At 44.0% G+C, this 18,521-nt stretch overlaps 1 protein-coding gene and 1 long non-coding RNA gene across 2 annotated transcripts in view; one reads left to right on the forward strand and one right to left on the reverse strand.

Moving 5' to 3' along the window:
• prss12 (serine protease 12) overlaps positions 1-17,751 on the forward strand; it is a gene marked incomplete at both ends in the record, with an annotated part of 41,610 nt that extends 23,859 nt beyond the window's left edge. The window contains 5 exons of the mRNA XM_079999483.1: positions 3,438-3,643; positions 5,978-6,056; positions 7,036-7,158; positions 14,698-14,993; positions 17,408-17,751. Of these exons, the coding sequence (XP_079855609.1) occupies positions 3,438-3,643; positions 5,978-6,056; positions 7,036-7,158; positions 14,698-14,993; positions 17,408-17,751 (1,048 nt within the window). The remainder of the gene's footprint in view (positions 1-3,437; positions 3,644-5,977; positions 6,057-7,035; positions 7,159-14,697; positions 14,994-17,407) is intronic.
• On the reverse strand, positions 9,816-11,597 carry LOC307228701. Its single transcript, XR_013844089.1, has 3 exons — positions 11,493-11,597; positions 10,317-10,448; positions 9,816-9,872 (listed from the first exon to the last, which is right to left on the reverse strand). It is a non-coding gene; the product is annotated as an uncharacterized lncRNA (long non-coding RNA).
• Positions 17,752-18,521: the final 770 nt, after the last annotated feature.

The following is an 18,521-nucleotide window of genomic DNA, read 5'->3' on the forward strand; positions in this document are numbered from 1 at the left end:
TAATGATGATGTTCATATATATACATACATATATATATATATATATATATATATATATATATAACAGGATTGGCTCTGGTTATGATATATTGGTTATTTTGGAAATGGCATTTTTAAATCTTGTTCCTTGTGCCCTTTTTTTTATACTTTGAGCACTTGCCCCTCTTAGGGTCTCTTGCTACATACCTATCTACCTGCACCTACTTACCTACCTACCTACCTACCCACCTACCTACCCACCCACCTACCCACCTACCTACCTACCCACCTACCTACCCACCTACCCACCTACCCACCCACCCACCTACCTACCTACCTACCTACCTACCTACCTACCTACCTACCCACCCACCCATCTACCTACCTACCTACCTACCTACCTACCTACCTACCTACCTACCTACCTACCTACCCACCTACCTACCTACCTACCTACCCACCCACCTACCTACCTACCTACCTACCTACCTACCTACCTACCTACCTACCCACCCACCTACCTACCTACCTACCTACCTACCTCCATATCAGACGCTGTAATGGTAAAAAAGTGTGTTGTTGAAATGGCACACAATGTGATCCATCTATATTTTATGTTAACTCCAAGTCACTGCTGATCGACTAGTGTGTCTAAAAAGATCCATCGGCGCCCATTTACCCCCTTGCACTCTCTTTCGTTCGTCATCCCTCTCTCCCCTTTCCACCAGCCATTCCTCCCTCTGTTTCAAGTCGACACCTCATCACCACTTAATTGAATCTCGCAGCAGTGGAAATACCAATACATGACGCACTGCAGCATAATAACAATAAAAAAAAAAAACAATAAATGTGTGTACTCATGGGTGTTTCTCACAAAATTGTTTAAAAAACAGGATGTAATCACCTCACAGTATAAATGTAGTTATTTTTCACCCATTGTGAACATAAACTGAACAATGTCATTTTTACAAACCTGTGTAGTCCCGTCAGGGGCCTTAACAGGGAGCCATAAAGCTTATAGTGCACATTTGACGATAGGCATATTATTTTGTGCTTTGCAGCCACCAATGTGATTTTCTTTTGGCTTGTTATCAATAATTTACAATAGTTATAATCAGTATTTTCAAAATGTACATGTTTTTCTTCAATGGCCCTTCACTTCTCATGGCTTTTGGTTTCTTAGGGCCAAGATAAACAGTTTGATCACAGCCAGCTATGGCTCATCAACAGAGGTCTGAAGTTGAACTAAACGACCTCATTTTTACACTCCGTCCCTTATATACAGTATTTCCTTTGCGGCACCGGAGGGACATAATTCCCAAAAAACAATGATAATGGGCTGGTCTTCAGCTCTCTCTCCCATAATGCACATAACGTTTCCATCTTCCCCCAATCCTCTTCTTTCTAACACTCTTGTCTCTCATCCGTCCCTGTCCGTCCCTTGACGAAACGCCCGGCAGATGAAAGCCACATGTGGTGCAGATATTAAGCCCCGAGAGTAATAATAAGCATGTTGGAGGCATGTAGAGCTGTGTTAGTGTGCTCAGTGTGACAGACAAGGGTGCGGTGAATCTTTTGCACCCTGCATGTAATAATGGAAGACCCCCGAGGGTTGATCAAATATGCATTGAACTCATCCTGTACAGCTGCATATGAAGACAGAAAGAGCAGCGGGTAGCTGCATATCTAGACACACACACATGACAAAGTACTTTACATGCAGACAACTTGTTTAAGAGTTGACTTGGATGCTCGCATGGGCCCTTTGGCTGCAGTTTATCAGACTGAAAGATGGGTAGATAGATAGAACGATATATAAAGATGAAATTTATACCTATATATATATATATATGTATATACAGGTACTCCTCACTTAACGACCGACCTGTTCAATGACGGTTGGGACTTACGACCAGTTGGTATTGTACGCTGCGTCCATTACCGCGCCGTGCGCGCTGCGTCCCAGCATCAGGAATCTCATCTCGTCACCGTTCTCAGTCTCATTCTCGTTCCCGCCGTCTGTCAGTATTCACTGAACTAGCGTTCCCAATCGCCACGCCCCCTTACCGTGAAATAACACGGGTCCTCGCTTAACGACCTGGTCCTGAATGGAACTCGGTCATTAAGTGAGGAGTACCTGTGTATATATATATATATACTAAAAACTATATGGAATGAAAGAAATTGACACGCCAAGATAGCAATACTCATTCATTTTGGAAAAAAAAAAAGTAAAAAGTAGAATGTACATTTTTTTCAAACAAACAAATACATCCTCAAGTACCTTTTAAGCCTTTTGGCATTATATATTGTTGCAAATTATGTGGAAACAGAATATGATTCTTGACCGTTTAAAAGTCAGAACCTGCAACTGGGCCTGATAGGCAAAGTTCTCTGTCTCCCGTGTTGGGAACTCCAGACGTCTTCATAAAAGGAAAAGGTTTTCCCCCGAGGAGTCAGCGGACACTACAGAGCAGCCACCCACCTCACCCCAGGGAGGCAATATGAGATCCTCTCAGTCTGTTGTCCGTCCTGTCTCATTAAATTCATAGTAACAGCCTCCCCCTCTCCCTCCCTCTCTCCCTCCCCCTCTCCCTCTCCCGCCCTCTCCCTCTCTTCCACACACACACACACACACACACACACACACACACACACACACACACACTGTGGTGGCGGGTCGCTAATGAAAGTCAGAGGTGAGGGTATGACAGTATGTCACAGATACCGTTGTTATCAGATTAGAGGCGGCTTTGACGTGCTGTGTCACGGCCAGGGAATGTCCAACCATAACACTTCCCCCTTGTATATCATCAGCCTGTGCTCGTGCACTCACACACACCCACACATACACACACACACACACACTCAGATACAATCATGTACACAGACATCGCTATGGCATTCATCCCTAGAGGTCATATTATTTGGCGTTTTTTACTAGATACTATATGTAGGGTTGAAATGGGTATGATCTGCTTTTTCATTGTCAAAGGATTAGTTCTGATGTCATGAAAGTGGCCATCCGGAAGATTGTCTTGTTGATTAAAATCCCCTATTTAAACACCTATCCCATATATATTTCGCTGGTACTTTATAAGAAACAGCCGCTCGATGCATCTGCGCGACGCATGTGCTCCTCTACGTGCTGGCTGGCTGGATGTTGGTGGTTGGGGTCCGCCGCCTTTCCCGGCAAGAATGCGAAGCTCGGGCGAGAGGTGAGCAAGAGGTGAAAGGCAGTTGCTGTGGATTGAGTGAGGCGGTGCGGCGAGGTAGGAATTCTGGGACCTCCTCCGCCCAACACAATCTGACGGGTTGCCACTGAAACAATACCATCGTACGCAGACGACGCGACGTTTACTGTTCGGTGGAGATTCAAAAACGGTACTCAACGTGGAGATGGAAAAAGTCCGTGACAAAGCGATACACCATCCAGTGACCTTCTTGTGCTTTGGCAGCGGCGCGGCTAAGGCCCGCGTGATGGCGTATTTCGGGGAGGGCTCAGGCCCGATCCACGTGGACAACGTCAAGTGCAACGGCGAGGAACGCTCGTTGGCCGACTGCATCAAGCAGACGCCCGGCACGCACAACTGCCGCCACAGCGAGGACGCCGGTGTCATCTGCGACTACGTCCAATCGCAGCGCGGCTCCTCGGAGGTCAAAGGTTAGTCGTGATAATGGATTGGCTCGGTCATTGATATCGTTGGATTCTTGCATTTAGGATTCCGTTTAGGCCCAAGTCAGTGTAACGGTACTTTTTAATCCAAAGAAACTAATGTTTGGAGTGTTTTTGAGTGCTGCAGCCACCGGAAACAGTTCTTTGTAGATTAGATAAAGATGTTCGGCACAAAACAGAAAACCCTCAGACCATAACTCGAAATTGGCTTTAAACAGCAGGTTTGACGCTGATTGGCTATGGCTTCATGCAAGTCTTCACTCAAGTCATTATATCATATTTTCAACTTGTGCAATACCTTGAAATCACCAAGCCCAGAGTTTAGATACCCTGTAATATAATATCCTTATCAAGACTAGTCACCCCATTGACTTTTTGTGGAAATGTCCTTGAAGAAAACCCTGCATTTTGGTCTAAAAGCAGAGATGAGAATGCCTTAAAATCGGAAAAATCTGAGAAAGAATTACAGTATCTCACGTGAAAAACAAAGCTTCGTTATTTTTTTTAAGATTATCCCTGAATTATACTCTCCACTCCCGCTGCAGTGGTTTGGTGATTGTGGACAAATCCACAATCTGCGTCCAGTGCAAAATCTCACTCCACATTTCAGGCAAAGCTAACATGATGCCACAGCGGTCTGACTTTGCAAATTCTATCATGAAACACTGCTGACACATCGCTGTGTAACAATATTTTTACAGTGTTTCACCTAAATGGGTGTGTGCCTTCAAGTATTATTTCCCTGCATATTCTCTACGCGTCTTGATGTGTACGGGAAAAACTTACTTGGTAACGAAGAAAAAAATGAGCTTATTTGTCACCAAGCGTGTGTGTATGTGTGTGTTTGGACGTGTATAACAAACACATCGAGTGTTTATTACACACTCAAGAACTAATGGGAACCAAATGAGCGAACAAGGAGAGGCTCGGCCAGATGTGTCCAGATGGTAAAGTGGAGTGGGTGTGTGTGTGTGTGTGTGTGTGTGTGTGTGTGTGTGTGTGTGTGTGTGTGTAAGCGTTTATGTGTGTGGGTGTACGTGCGTGTGTGTGTGTGTGTGTGAGCGTATATGAGTGTGCGTTTGTGTGTGTGTGTGTGTGTGTGAGCGTACATGTATGTGCGTGTGTGTGTGTGTGTGTGTGTGTGTGTGTGTGTGTGTGTGTGTGTGTGTGTGTGTGTTTGTGTGTGCGTGCGTGCGTGTGTGTGCGTATAAGTGTGCGCGTGCGTGTGTGTGTGTTACAGCCTCGCCCTGTCTCACAGCTGGGCAGATGTCGCACTCCACCAGCTTTCTCTCTTAAAGGGGCAATAGACAACTTTTGTGCCGCGGTCGCAAAGACAACCGGCATCGCTTTACGATCGCCCAGAGCGCTCCGTGGAAATGATCAACACCACTTTGGAAATCAGAGAAGGAAGCGTGTTCACTGAAGGGGTAATTCAAAATGGTCACAACTGAAGTTAAATTGGATCTCTTTTGATTGCGCAATCACGGACTAGAATAGAATATATACATTGACATACAGTATATACATAGACGCAGCAGGAGCGGGCCTGAACACTGGCCTGTAAACCAACACAAGTACACGGGAGAGCTGCAGTTTTTCTGGATCAAAAGCACTACAACTATATTTTCATTTCCCAACCTATTTCAATGAGTCATTTTTATATTCACTACGTGGAGTAGATTGCTCCACAGTCAGCTAATGGTTGCGTATCGGTTGACGCACTTCCTGAGACGCCGTCTGAATGCATGGTGAAATGAAGGCTCATCGGGAACCAATCGAAACGCCGATGGTGTCACTATTCTGTGACCATCACACTGTGCAAGCAGCATTTACCGGGTAATGATAAGTTCAAGCAAGTAAGTTGTCTGTTGCTCCTTTAAGGGCCCTTCACATTGGACCTGGTGCAAGCTCCATTGGCCTTCACTGAGCGCAGTGCGCACCGCGTCCTACGTGAAAGCTCCTTTTCAAACTCGTGCACGCTCACACAGTCGCACTCTCCCATCATGATGACTATATCTGTCCCTTACGTAGGCCTGCCAATTCTACCGGTAGGAGTGTGTTTTGTCTGTTTGCGGCGCAGTGGATCCTCTGTTAAAGCAGTTAGCTGGTTTTAGGATGTTAAATAAATACACACGCACGTGCTTTATGAAAGTGAGCTCTCATTTATTATTTCAATCAGTCTAATAACCTAATAAGAGCCGCCCCATAAATATGGTCTGGTCATCATCGCCAGTCGCACAAGAAACTTCCCATGACGCACACACACGCACCCACGCACACACACACACTTCTAAGCGTATGGTTAATTCCCCTCTCCATCAGATCCCAGCGATCCGGTTTGTGGTCTGCGGCTTGTGCACGTTCGCCAGCGCCGGATCATCGGCGGGGAGAACTCCCTGAGGTGAGGGTCTGGGGGGGTAAATAAGGAGCCAGGGGGGTGGATAAGGAGCTGGGGGGCGGATAAGGAGTCGGGGGGGGGGGATGGATATGGAGCCAAGGGGTGGATAAGGAGTTGGTGGGGGGGTGTTAAATCAGGAGCTGGGTGGGTAAATAAGGAGCTGGGGGGGTAAATAAGGAGCTGGGGAGGGGGGGGGGGGGGTAATAAGGAGCTGGGGGTTACATAAAACCTATGCCAGAGGGATGAAGTGAACCAGGTTAGATTGCCCACAAAATGAGCATCCCAGCATTGCCAAATTCATAGAACTTTACTTCCTTAAATTATTGTATTTATGGCTGTTTAATGTTTTTTTCATGTATTTTTCTCTATTTTCATGCAGAAAGGTTTTTAGGGCATACAATACATTACAACATATAGTCCAAGATTACAATTTATATTTCAACTAAACAAGGGTTTTTTGAACTAATATATGACTTTAATGAGTCATGGAAGGAGTCTAGCACCCCAGGTTGGGAACCACTGATCTATAGCATGATTTTTATGAAAGTTGAACACACGTGCTTTGCCAACACATAGCAACTCACGGTAACATGTGTCTTGTGTAATGTATATGTGTGTATCTGAAAAATGTGCGTGTGCGTTGTGTGTTCCATGTGTTTCGACTTTGCAAAATTGTGAACTGATCCCAAAATCCCACAGATACAACTACAGCTTTTTATTTTTTGTGCTTTTGTTTTTATTTTTTATTTTTTTTTATTTTATTTAATTATACATTTTATTTTGATTATTATTATTATTCAAATTATTTTATTGCTGTTATAACATTTGATGTCATGTTAATTTAACAGTGCACAATACCTTTTCAACTTATTTGCTAATATTTATTTTCCAAAATGTATAAATTTTGTGTATGTGTGTGTGTGCACAGTACATGTACTGTATATATATTGATTTAGCGTGTTGTTCCTGTCTCGTCCTGCAGGGGGGGCTGGCCGTGGCAGGCGGCAGTGCGTCTCCGAGGCTCCCGGGGCGACGGGCGACTGGTGTGCGGCGCAACACTCATTGACACCTGCTGGGTGCTCACATCCGCACACTGCTTCAAGCGGTAACACACACACACACACACACACACACACACACACGCACACGCACTGAAATGAAATGAACGCTCACACGTTTTTTTGAACATCTGTCTCTCAAATTGTACCGTTTTGGATTTCCCACCTTGTATTATGTTTTCACCCCTTGAAACTGTAAATAATAGAAATGTGTTTGTGTTGCGTGTGTGTGTGTGTGTGTGTGTGTGTGTGTCCAGTGTGTGTGTGTCCAGTGTGTGTGTGTGTGTGTGTGTGCACGTGTGGTTCTGTCTGTCTTCCTCTTACAGGACTTCAGAGGCACTTTAAGCTCAGCCATAAAACTACATTTTTTTGCGCGAGGCCAGAATTATGATCTCCAAATAAATCCATCTGTGTGAACCCAGACTCATGCACACACACACAGACACACGTACTATTCTGACCTAAGCCAGGTTATGTGCGTGATGCCAGGAGCAGATCAGTGCTTTGGTGTGTGTGTGTGTGTGTGTGTGTGTGTGTGTGTGTGTGTGTGTGTGTGTGTGTGTGTGTGTGTGGTGGGGGGTTCCCTACTGGCGCCGGCAGCATCACATCCATCATCTTGTGTAAACCATAGGAAAGAAAGTGGAGATTGATATTAAAAAAAAAAACACAAAGAAAGAAAGAGAGACAGAAGTTTTTTTTGTTGCTTATAAAAATACTTCTTAGAAAATATAATTTACAGCCAATGGTTATGTTTAAAAAATGGCTCATAAAATGTTTAAAATATTTTTATAATATATATATATATTACATTTACATTTACATTTACATTTAGTCATTTAGCAGACGCTTTTATCCAAAGCGACTTACAAGGGAGAATAACATTCAGCTACATTGCGACAGAGATTAGTGTAACAACAACATTGGTGTAACAATAAATACTGCTAGGTGGTGCAAAGTAATTGTAGATTAGGACAGGAGGTACTCACTGAAGAGCTGGGTCTTCAGGTGCTTCTTAAAGACAGAGAGGGAGGTCCCCGCTCTGGTCATTTTTGGCAGCTCGTTCCACCAACGTGGAACTACAAATGAGAATAGCCTGGATTGCCGTGGCTGTACGGCCGGCAGAGCCAGGCAACGCTCATTTGACGAGCGCAGCATCCGGGGGGCAACATGTGCTCTTACAAGAGCATTTAAGTAGGTGGGAGCATTCCCAGCAATCACTCTGTAGGCCAGCATAAGAGACTTGAACTTGATGCGAGCGGCTACAGGTAACCAGTGGAGCTCGATGAGCAGCGGAGTGACATGTGCCCTCTTTGGCTGGTTGAACACCAGTCGCGCCGCCGCATTCTGTATCATCTGAAGTGGCTTCACCGCACAGGCCGGCAAGCCTGTTAAGAGGGCGTTGCAGTAGTCGAGACGGGACATCACCAACGTTTGTACCAGCAGTTGAGTGGCATATTGGGTCAGGTACGGCCTGACTTTTCGGATGTTGAGTAGTGCGAAGCGGCAGGACCGGGAGACTGCGGCAACATGGTCCGAGAATGTCAGTTGGTCATCAATAATGACACCAAGATTCCTTGCAGCCTTGGTAGGAACAAGAGATAGAGAGTCGATTTTAATATCAATGTTGTGATAAATACCTTGTTTGGCCGGGAAGACCAGCAGTTCCGTTTTCGCCAGATTTAGTTGAAGATGATAATCCTTCATCCATGTGGATATGTCAGCGAGACAATCCGAGATCCGCGTCGAGACAGTAGGGTCGTCTGGCGGGAAGGACAGATAGAGTTGAGTATCATCCGCATAGCAGTGATATGAAAAGCCATGTGAGCGGATGATCGGGCCCAGTGAGGTGGTGTATATGGCAAAGAGGAGGGGTCCTAGCACCGAGCCTTGTGGCACCCCTGTGGTGAGGTTGTGAGGCACAGACAGCTGGCCTCGCCATGTCACACTGAACGAGCGCCCAGTAAGGTAAGATTCGAACCAGGAAAGTGCACTGCCCGTTATGCCCATGCTTGAGAGTATGGACAGGAGTATGCAATGATTGACAGTGTCAAAAGCAGCTGATAAGTCTAGCAGAATGAGAACCGAGGATTTGGCAGCAGCTCTAGCAGTTTTTAAGGCCTCTGTCACAGACAACAGGGCTGTTTCGGTGGAGTGACCACTTTTGAAGCCAGATTGAAGTGTATCAAGAAGGTTGTTTCTTGACAGGTACTCTGTAACCTGTCTAGAGACCGCCCTCTCTATGGTTTTGGAAAGGAATGGGAGGAGAGAGACCGGTCGATAGTTTTCTACTTGATTGGGATCGAGTGAGGGTTTTTTGAGCAGTGGTGCGACCCGAGCCGCTTTGAAAGCGGAAGGGAAAGTGCCGGAAGTTAGGGAAGAATTAATCACATGTGTGATTGCCGGGGTGATAGTCGGTGATATGGCTTGAAGGAGGTTGGATGGGATCGGATCTAGCGGACAGGTAGTGGGACGGCTACATGTTAGTAGTTTAGATACCTCACTTTCAGCGAGGGGGGTGAAACCAGGGAACGATGAGCCTAGGGCTGGAGAAGACAGGTTGTGAGTAAGTTGTTTAGTGAATTGGCTGCTGATGGCTGCCACTTTGTTAGTAAAAAAGGAGGCAAGGCAGTCGGCAGTGAGGTTAGTAGCTGGGGGAGGTGGTGGAGGGTAAAGCAGAGACTTGAAGGTGGCGAATAACTTACGTGTGTCTGTGGCACCGTTGATCCTATCGTTGAAGAAGGCCTTCTTGGCAGCAGTGATGCTGGAGGAGAAGGAGGACAGCAGTGTCTGGTAGCTAGCAAGATCCTCAGTTGTTTTGGATTTGTGCCATTTCCTCTCGGCTGCTCTATATATATATATATATATATATATATATATATATATATATATATATATATATATATATATACTGTATAATAGAATAAAAACGTTTTATTTATTTATTTCAATAAATTGCATATACATTTGATAATGAAATACAATATTTATTATATATATTTTATAAATGTATTTCTTAGCTGCATTTCATAGGTGCTAAAGGAATAATAATAATTTATTATCTATTATCTATCTATGAATTATTATTATTATTATTATTAGTATTATTATTATTATTATTATTATTATTATTATTTTTTTTTTTTTTTTTATTATTTCACACTTTTAAGGAGAACCGAACAGCACCACCACCATCTTCTCCACTTACCTTCAATTTCCATGTTCCACTCTTCCTCAGTTCTGTCTGTCTGGACTTCCTCTGAACCCAGTATTGGCAAACACTCTCAGTCGTTCATTTCCTCTCCACCACTGTGGGTTTATTTTTCCTCCAAAAACGGAGCTGATAAAGTGAGTCAAGAAGGGATGGAGGGAGGGAGAGATCACAGAGGGCTTGTGGGCAGTAGCGAACATGTGGTCCACATTTTGGGACAATCCTCGCCCCGGGCCACAATCCAGCCTGAGCCTCATCCGTGTTTTTGGAGCGCGATACGTATTTTGGAGCATTCCAAGGCTCAGTGTTTGTTCCAAGGAAGGAGCAGAACGCTGTCAGAGCCAACGTATGGATCAACTTACCATTTATTTATTTTACCTACAAAACAAACTGCTTTCCTTTTCCCATATAAAAAAATTAACCATTCTCACACATGCAAACAATACTCTATGTAGTAGATAGATGAGATTAGATACAATTTTATGAAATTATATGAAATTAGATAAAATTAGATAAAATGAGATGAAATGAGATGAAATGAGAGGAGATGAATGAGATGAGATGAGATAACACTGTGAATTCAGGTGTTGCAGCTGGAGAGTTGACAGAACAGTCAAGTGTCAAAAAGTCAAAAAAAGATGTAAAAAAAAAAAAGTAAACAGAAGTACATATTGTGCCTACAAATGATTGATATCCATTTCTATCCCTTTTTGATTTCTATTCATTTATATGTGTTTCATATTTTTACTTATTTCCATGTATATCCATTTATATTTGTTCCTATTTATTTATATTTGTTTCTATCCATGTTGATCCTTTTATATCCATTTATATTTGTTTCTATTTATTTATTTACATTTATATCCATTCATATTTGTTCCTATTCATTTATATCCACCTATATACATTTCTATTATTTTATTAATATTCTATGTTCATTTCTATCCAGATATTCTAATAACAGATGTGTTTTACTTCCCACAGCCTATTTCACTTTCTCATACAAACATCCTAATCTCGCTGGTGTTGCTGTAATGCAAAATCCACTTGCTGTTTTATTTACCTTTTCAAATGATTGAGAGCCCTTCCTAAAAATGACTCTTTTGTGCCAAGTTAAAATCTCTCCCTTCAACTAGGTATTCCTTGTTGATATAGTTGATATACATGACTAACCTTTAAATTGAAAACAAAGCAGTTGCCATGTGAGACACGGTTGGTAATCGGATCCACATGGTGCTTGGAATAAATCCTTTCAAACTCCCGCTGCTCGCTCTGCTGATGCCGGCTCGAAAGGTCGATTGTCATCTGCAAACGTGTGCGAGTCAGGGACTTCCGAGTGTGCAGTGTCACCTTTCAAGCAGAGAACCAGAAATAGGTTCACACGCACGCACGCACGCACCCACGCGCGCGCGCACGCACACACACACACACACACACAGGTATATAGGGTTATTAGGGAGATCTAGAAAAACCTGTTAAAAACAAGATTAGTTGTGATTATTTCGACTTAAACAGCACGACAACGTTTCTGAATGTCAGACGGTAAATCAGGAGAAGCATGACGAATATATATACAATTTTAGACCAACATTGAAGCCACTTTGCATTAGGAGGCCATTAAACACAGCATATCACAACATAACACGCCACATTCTTGATGATAGCTCACATGATTTGACTTTGAATGTCATCTCTATTTTCGGGTGTACGAACAAACAAACAAACAAACAAACAAACAAACAAACAAACAAATTCGAAACCATTTAGTGGGAAACATGCCATAAAATGATTTCCTGATTGCCTTGACAAAGATTTGATCAAAGGTTGTACTTCATTTCATGACACTTCATTTTGTCGTATTTCATAGTCGTTAATTCCATTTGCGAAGGCACAAGTGCCGCCGCTTCGTCAAATACAAAATTCAGAATCTGCGCACGCACGCACGCAGACACACACACACACACACAAACACACACACACACACACTCAGCTTGCGATGGTAAACCGTCCAGCCTTCACCTCCTCTCACATTACCTCGAAGTAGGAGCCACAGAACCTGATCCCGGGTCAGAACTTTAAACCTGTTTAGGATTCCAGGTCACTGTGAAGCTCTGTGTCGTGAAGGTGGACATTAGGGACGGGCATTTTCTTTTTTCTTTTTTTTTTTTTTTGTGGTCGACGACCAACAAGAATTTCAGTTGATTAGTCGACTAATAGTCGTAGTCATCCCACACAACGTGCACTCTTCTTTGCAGTCAGCTTGGGTAAAATGATGCCACACTTCGCTCCGTCTCTCCGCCATCATTATCTCATTTACAAGCACTTTGCTCTACGTTAACTTCGAGGTAGTTTCTGTCTCTCTGCTCCAGCCACCTGGCTGTCCACTGCCGTTATAACGCAATGCCTGTGCTAGATGCGCCATGTTGTAATGAGCGGAAACGTGCTACGGAAAGGTCCTACTCTTAGAATCCGGAAAAGTCGCGTAAGAAATAAAAAATCAATACAGTAGTTGACGTCACTGCCCGAGTCGACTAATCGATTAGTCAACTTATTATGCCCATCCCTAGTGCACATGTGTTGAGTTCACCAAATTGAAAATGACCAAAAGGGTCAAAAGGTATTTGAACAAAGTTTGAGGTTTGCAGCAGGATTATAAAGGTCTTTCCTCAAACTACTCCATCCTCGCTAGCTACTGGAAATCCAAAATGTTGCATCTGGTAATATAAGCATTTACTAATGCATGGGATTGCAGATACATTCCGAGATGCTGTTAAATGTTCTCTAAGGTATATATGTCGGTGAGCTCTCTCTGAAAAAAAAAAAAATCATTCCACCAACAAAAAAAAATAAAGTTGACATTTGTTGAACCGCTAACAATTTATTTTGCATGTTTGTAAACTTTTCTGGACTTTCAATTTTCACCTTGATTTATTAATTATATGATAAAATGAAAATAAAAATATTTTAAAATAAATAAAAACAAATTCAAATTCAAAAAATTAACAAAATAACATATAAAGAAAAAAATTATGAAAATTATAATAATGAAAAAAAACCAATATATATATATATATATATATATATATATATATATATATATATAACGTTATTGAGCCAAAGCCTCATTTACATTTTATAGATGCACGTTTACCCAGAAACCCCTGTAATGGGTTCCTCCAAAGAGACATTGACGCATGGCGGTTGCGCGGTAACACAATCTGTGAAAATCACCCTGGATATTCAAACGCTTCTGTACATGGTCAAGTGTGCTTTACTTTGCCTTTACTGTATCAACACTAATTGTCATCAGTGCTGGCTTGCATGTGTGTATTTGTGTTTTTGTGCATGTGTGTGTGTGTGTGTGTGTGTGTGTGTGTGTGTGTGTGTGTGTGTGTGTGTGTGTGTGTGTGTGTGTGTGTGTCTATCAGCGATGGTGTGTTGGTGTGTATGTTCCTGGTTTGCCGGTGCCAGAAAAACAGTACGTTTTCAGTTCAGGATCTCTTTCCGGAAACGTCTTGGTGGTTGTAACACTACACGATGGCTTGGCTACTCTCGTTCTCTCTCTCTCTCTCTCTCTGTTTATATCGCTGTCACTTTCTCGCCATCAATGGCATTTCAAATTATTTGGCAGCTTTCACGACCAGATGAAGGGCAATTGCTAAATATACAAACAAATCATCTTGCTCATTTGCTCATTTGTCCTCTTTGCCGTTGTAATGTATTCATTTTTACATTTTTTGATGTGATACCTGATGACACGATACAGTGAAATGTGTCATTTGTGGATGTGCCAAACTCCAGACTGATCACCATGACTGTGTTTGGCTAAAGATGTCACACTGAAGGTATTTAAGATTAGAAGCAGAACGGTTAGTAGACCAGACTCGTGACTTAAGCTGCCCCCCTGCCACCACCACCACCGTGATACCATGATTTGCCATGCTCTTTAAAGGAGAACTTAGGTATTTTTTTAACCTAAACCCTATTTTTCGCTTTTCGGTTAGGTCTAACCCTAACCCTAACCCCAACCCCTAGCCCTACCCATAACTCTAACCCCCCCTCACAGTGACAGGTATCTGATGGCGCAGGCACCACTGCCTTTATTTATTTTTTGTCTGTGCAGTTACCACAAGCTCTCTGTAGACTGTAATAATTTCACACTAACTGTGTGTGGCTATAAACAAGGCTCATTTGCATAGAAATGTATGCATACATATACCTATTTAAATACGTTCAAATTGCACCGGCGCACTGAGACGCTATTTGCGTTGCAGAAATGCTCTCATAGACACAAACACACACAAATACATACAGTACAAACATACGCACACACCCGTCTGTCCTAGCCTCCCTCACGCCTTCTATCTCAAACCTCCAGGTATGGAAACAGCACCAAGCAGTACAAGATCCGACTGGGCGACTACCACTCCCTGGTTCCTGAGGAGCAGGAGGTGGAGTACGGCGTGGACCGCATCGCCTTCCACCCCAACTACCATTCCCAGAGCAATGACTACGACCTGGCCCTGGTCCGTCTGGCTCCAGGGGCCATGGGCCAGAGGCCCGGGGAATGCGTTCCCTTCAGCCGCCACGTCCTCCCTGCATGTCTGCCATTGAAGAAGGAGAGGGTCCTCAAACAGGCCAACAACTGTCACATCACCGGCTGGGGAGACACAGGTGAGGGAGTGTGTGATAATGCAATACAACTTCAGTCAGGAAACTCAATTTGACACGCCAGATCTGTCATATGCATGAAAATAATGCCCGTCAAAATCATTAACACTTGGATAAACTGGGTCACAGCCGAAGCAGCCACAGCTCGCAGCTATTTCTCGTTTCTGGGACAGTTGAAGATGAGGCTTGTCACTACGTCCGCCCTAAATGCGACACTTGTCAAGGTCTGATACTAACTTTGAGAAGTGGCTGCCAAGTTTCCAACCAGGCATCGGCTGTTGACTGCCAGGTCTGACAAAATGGTTGCGAAATCATCTAACCCTTTTCTTGACCGAAGCTTGTAAACATACAGAGGTATTTTGCTCTGTGGTTGACAACAGGGAAGCCAGACTGCACTGAATGATTGACAATGGCCCAAATCTGGTTGCCCGGGGGGCAACTGGGCAACCATTGTTGTCAGACCTTGCTTGTGTTGAACACTCTGAAGCAGCCTGCCAGTGGATGCCGAGCGCTGCAGTTATAACTCTCTACTCTCAAAGAGCGATGTGTTTATGTAAGGGGGCAGTGGCTCAGGAGGCAGCGCGGGTCTTCTAGCGATCGGAAGATTGCCGGGTCGATCCCCGGCCCCTCCTGGTAGCGTGCTGATGTGTCCTTGAGCAAGACACTTAACCCCCTAACTACTCCCCGAAAAAAGGCGTTTAACTTTTTTTTTGTAAACTCAAGCAGGATAAGGGGAGCGACGGGCTGTTCACCGCCGATCCGTGAAGTCAGTTGGACCAGACCTGTGTTTTTTTTACACGCACGCACGCACACGCGCGCGCACACACGCACACACACACATCTGTGAATGATCTTTCAAATTTAATGGCGATGTCGCCGACCGCAGAAACTTTCAAACAGTCTCTCGTGAGGGCCTGCACAGGAAGGTTACTCATGAAAAATGTATACAGGCTGTACTGATTGATAAGCATCCTTTTTTTCACACAGTACAATGGAGTTTCTGATCTCTGTCGCCCCTCCGAGAATATAGACGCAGTTCGCCATGAGCTCCAATCGCTCCAATGGCTTTTGTCACAAAGACCTAGCGCGACCGTTCCGTTGCCATGTGTGTTTCTTTCGAAGAAAAGGTAAAAGTAACGGAAATGACATGGCGGCAGGGAGAAGCAGCTGTTTGCAAGGTGACATTTGGGCTTCTCTGGCCTGTGTGCCGTATATTGCTCTGTCAGGTTTTATGTCGAATCCAACCCAGGGAGAATAACTCAAACCATTTGGAAATCAAAGAAATTGCAGAAATTCTCACCGATGGTTGAGTTGTCCGAATACGTTTGTGGAGGTAGATCGAAAGGAAATGGCCACAGAAAAAAAACCCCACTAAAAAACGTTGGGGTTTTATGGTTTGGGTTGAGGGTTTTATTTTGGTTTGGAGAGAACAGAAAGTCTATTGAGAACTTGCAATGTGTAGTTGAGGTGTCTGGACTGTCCAGCTGTCTCCAGCAGATACTTTAACCAACTGTCTTTCGGCAAAACACACCCACGTACACACATATACTCATAAACATATGACATTCTTTACATTTCACCCGAACGTACTGTGGTTTGGCCATGAACCCGATGTGGCCATAGAGAGTGAGGGGGTGGAGCAGATGGTTGTCATTGGAATATAAATGTGATTATTCCTTCCTGAATAAACTAAACTATGAGGGGTGAAAAAGATACAATTAAATTCCAAAACCTTTATTTAATCCCCTCAAGGGCCAGCCATAGTAAAATACACGACATCACAGTTAATGACAAAAGTCACAAATGTGAGTCACTTATTCTATATTGCTATCAAATGGCAAATGTTTTAAAACTGGACAAGCTTGTCTTTTATTCTCACACACACATTATGTGCAGCTACAGCCAACACACTGTGAAATGTCTCTTCTGCATTTATCCCATCAAAGCTTGTCCTTCCTCCAGGGGCAGGCAACTTACAATAGAGCACCCAGGGACCAACTTCAATGTCCATCGCTGGTTCGATGATGTTTGTTGTGCATGTTTTTAGTGGGAGCACGGTGCCAACAGCACCACAGGCGGGAATCAAACCCAGGACCCTCTTGCTGTGAGGCAACAGTGCAATGCACTGTGCCACCATGTCACTCGGCGGTGTGTGAATGGTGATGTTATGAGCATGCAAAAGATCTTGCATAGACCGTCGATCTTTTGAGTGTATTGTTAATCTCTCTCTCTCTCTCTCTCTCTCTCTCACAACCTCTCTTACTCTCTTTCTCTCCCAATATCCTACCAACCTCTCTTTCCCATCATCCCACGACCCCATCTCTCATTCTCAACTTCCCATGTACCCTCCTCTCTCCTTCCCAACATCACAACATCACTCTTTCCCCACCCCCCCCTTACCCCCTCTCCATCACCAGGTCGTTCCTACTCCAGAACCCTGCAGCAGGCTCCCATCTCATTGCTGCCCCGTCGCCACTGCCAACAGCGTTACCATGGCGCCTTTGCCGCCAGCCGCATGCTGTGCGCCGGCAGCAGCCAACAGGAGCGGCCCGTCGACAGTTGCCGCGGTGACAGCGGCGGGCCGCTGGTGTGCGAGCGCTCGGGCGGCGGCTGGGTGCTGCACGGCGTCACGTCCTGGGGCCACGCATGCCGGATGCAGCAGGCGCCCGGCGTCTACACCAAGGTTTCCGCCTTCACTGCCTGGATCCGCAAAGTGCTGGGACGGAAGTCAAAGGTCGGCACGGTGGAAGGAGGAAGGTGATTTGGCGGGAGAAAAAGGAAGAGTGATCACTGCGGGGATGTGATTGGATGAAATCAGAAAGACTCCCAAGACTGGCGGAGGAGGACGGTTGATGAACTTTCATGGGTTAACGAGAATATTGACATATTGTTTTAATATTGACACAAATAACGACCAACTCTGAAAGTCAGAACTCTGAAATGGATTTCAGATGATATGGATATGGACTTTCTTCTACCTTGACTTTGTAAACAAGATAGATAGAGCAACGCAGCGATGGCTACTTCTCCTTGGGATTCGTCAAATTTCTCCAGGTTTTTGGAGAAAACAAAAGTTTTTAAATTTCTCTCTTGACATTTCTCTCCATTATTAGCACTTATTTTGATATTCTGCTTCTCTTTGTTTGTTGTTAAACACCTTTGATCGCTTGTTTTTTGCTTGCACACAAAAATGTTCCATTTATACATGATGTTCTTAATTGTGATTTAAGGTGCTGTTCATGTATGTTCACGAGTTAAGTTAAAATAAACAATTCAAATATTTCAAAAAGGTTACGGAGGGACCAGTGTTCATTAGTTGCATGCAAATACAGTAGTCGTGAACAAGATACACATCTTCTATATCACACATCCTCAAAATCCTCAGGTTTGTGAAGCATTTTAAAGCACCACACACACACACGCACACACACACATGCACACACACACACACTCACACACATACATGCATGTATAAGCACAAAAATGACTTCTGCACGGAAATCATCACAACTTAGATCACCTTTAATGATC

This window comes from Zeus faber, assembly GCF_960531495.2.
Source record: "Zeus faber genome assembly, chromosome: 4".
In the NCBI taxonomy this organism is placed as follows: domain Eukaryota; kingdom Metazoa; phylum Chordata; class Actinopteri; order Zeiformes; family Zeidae; genus Zeus; species Zeus faber.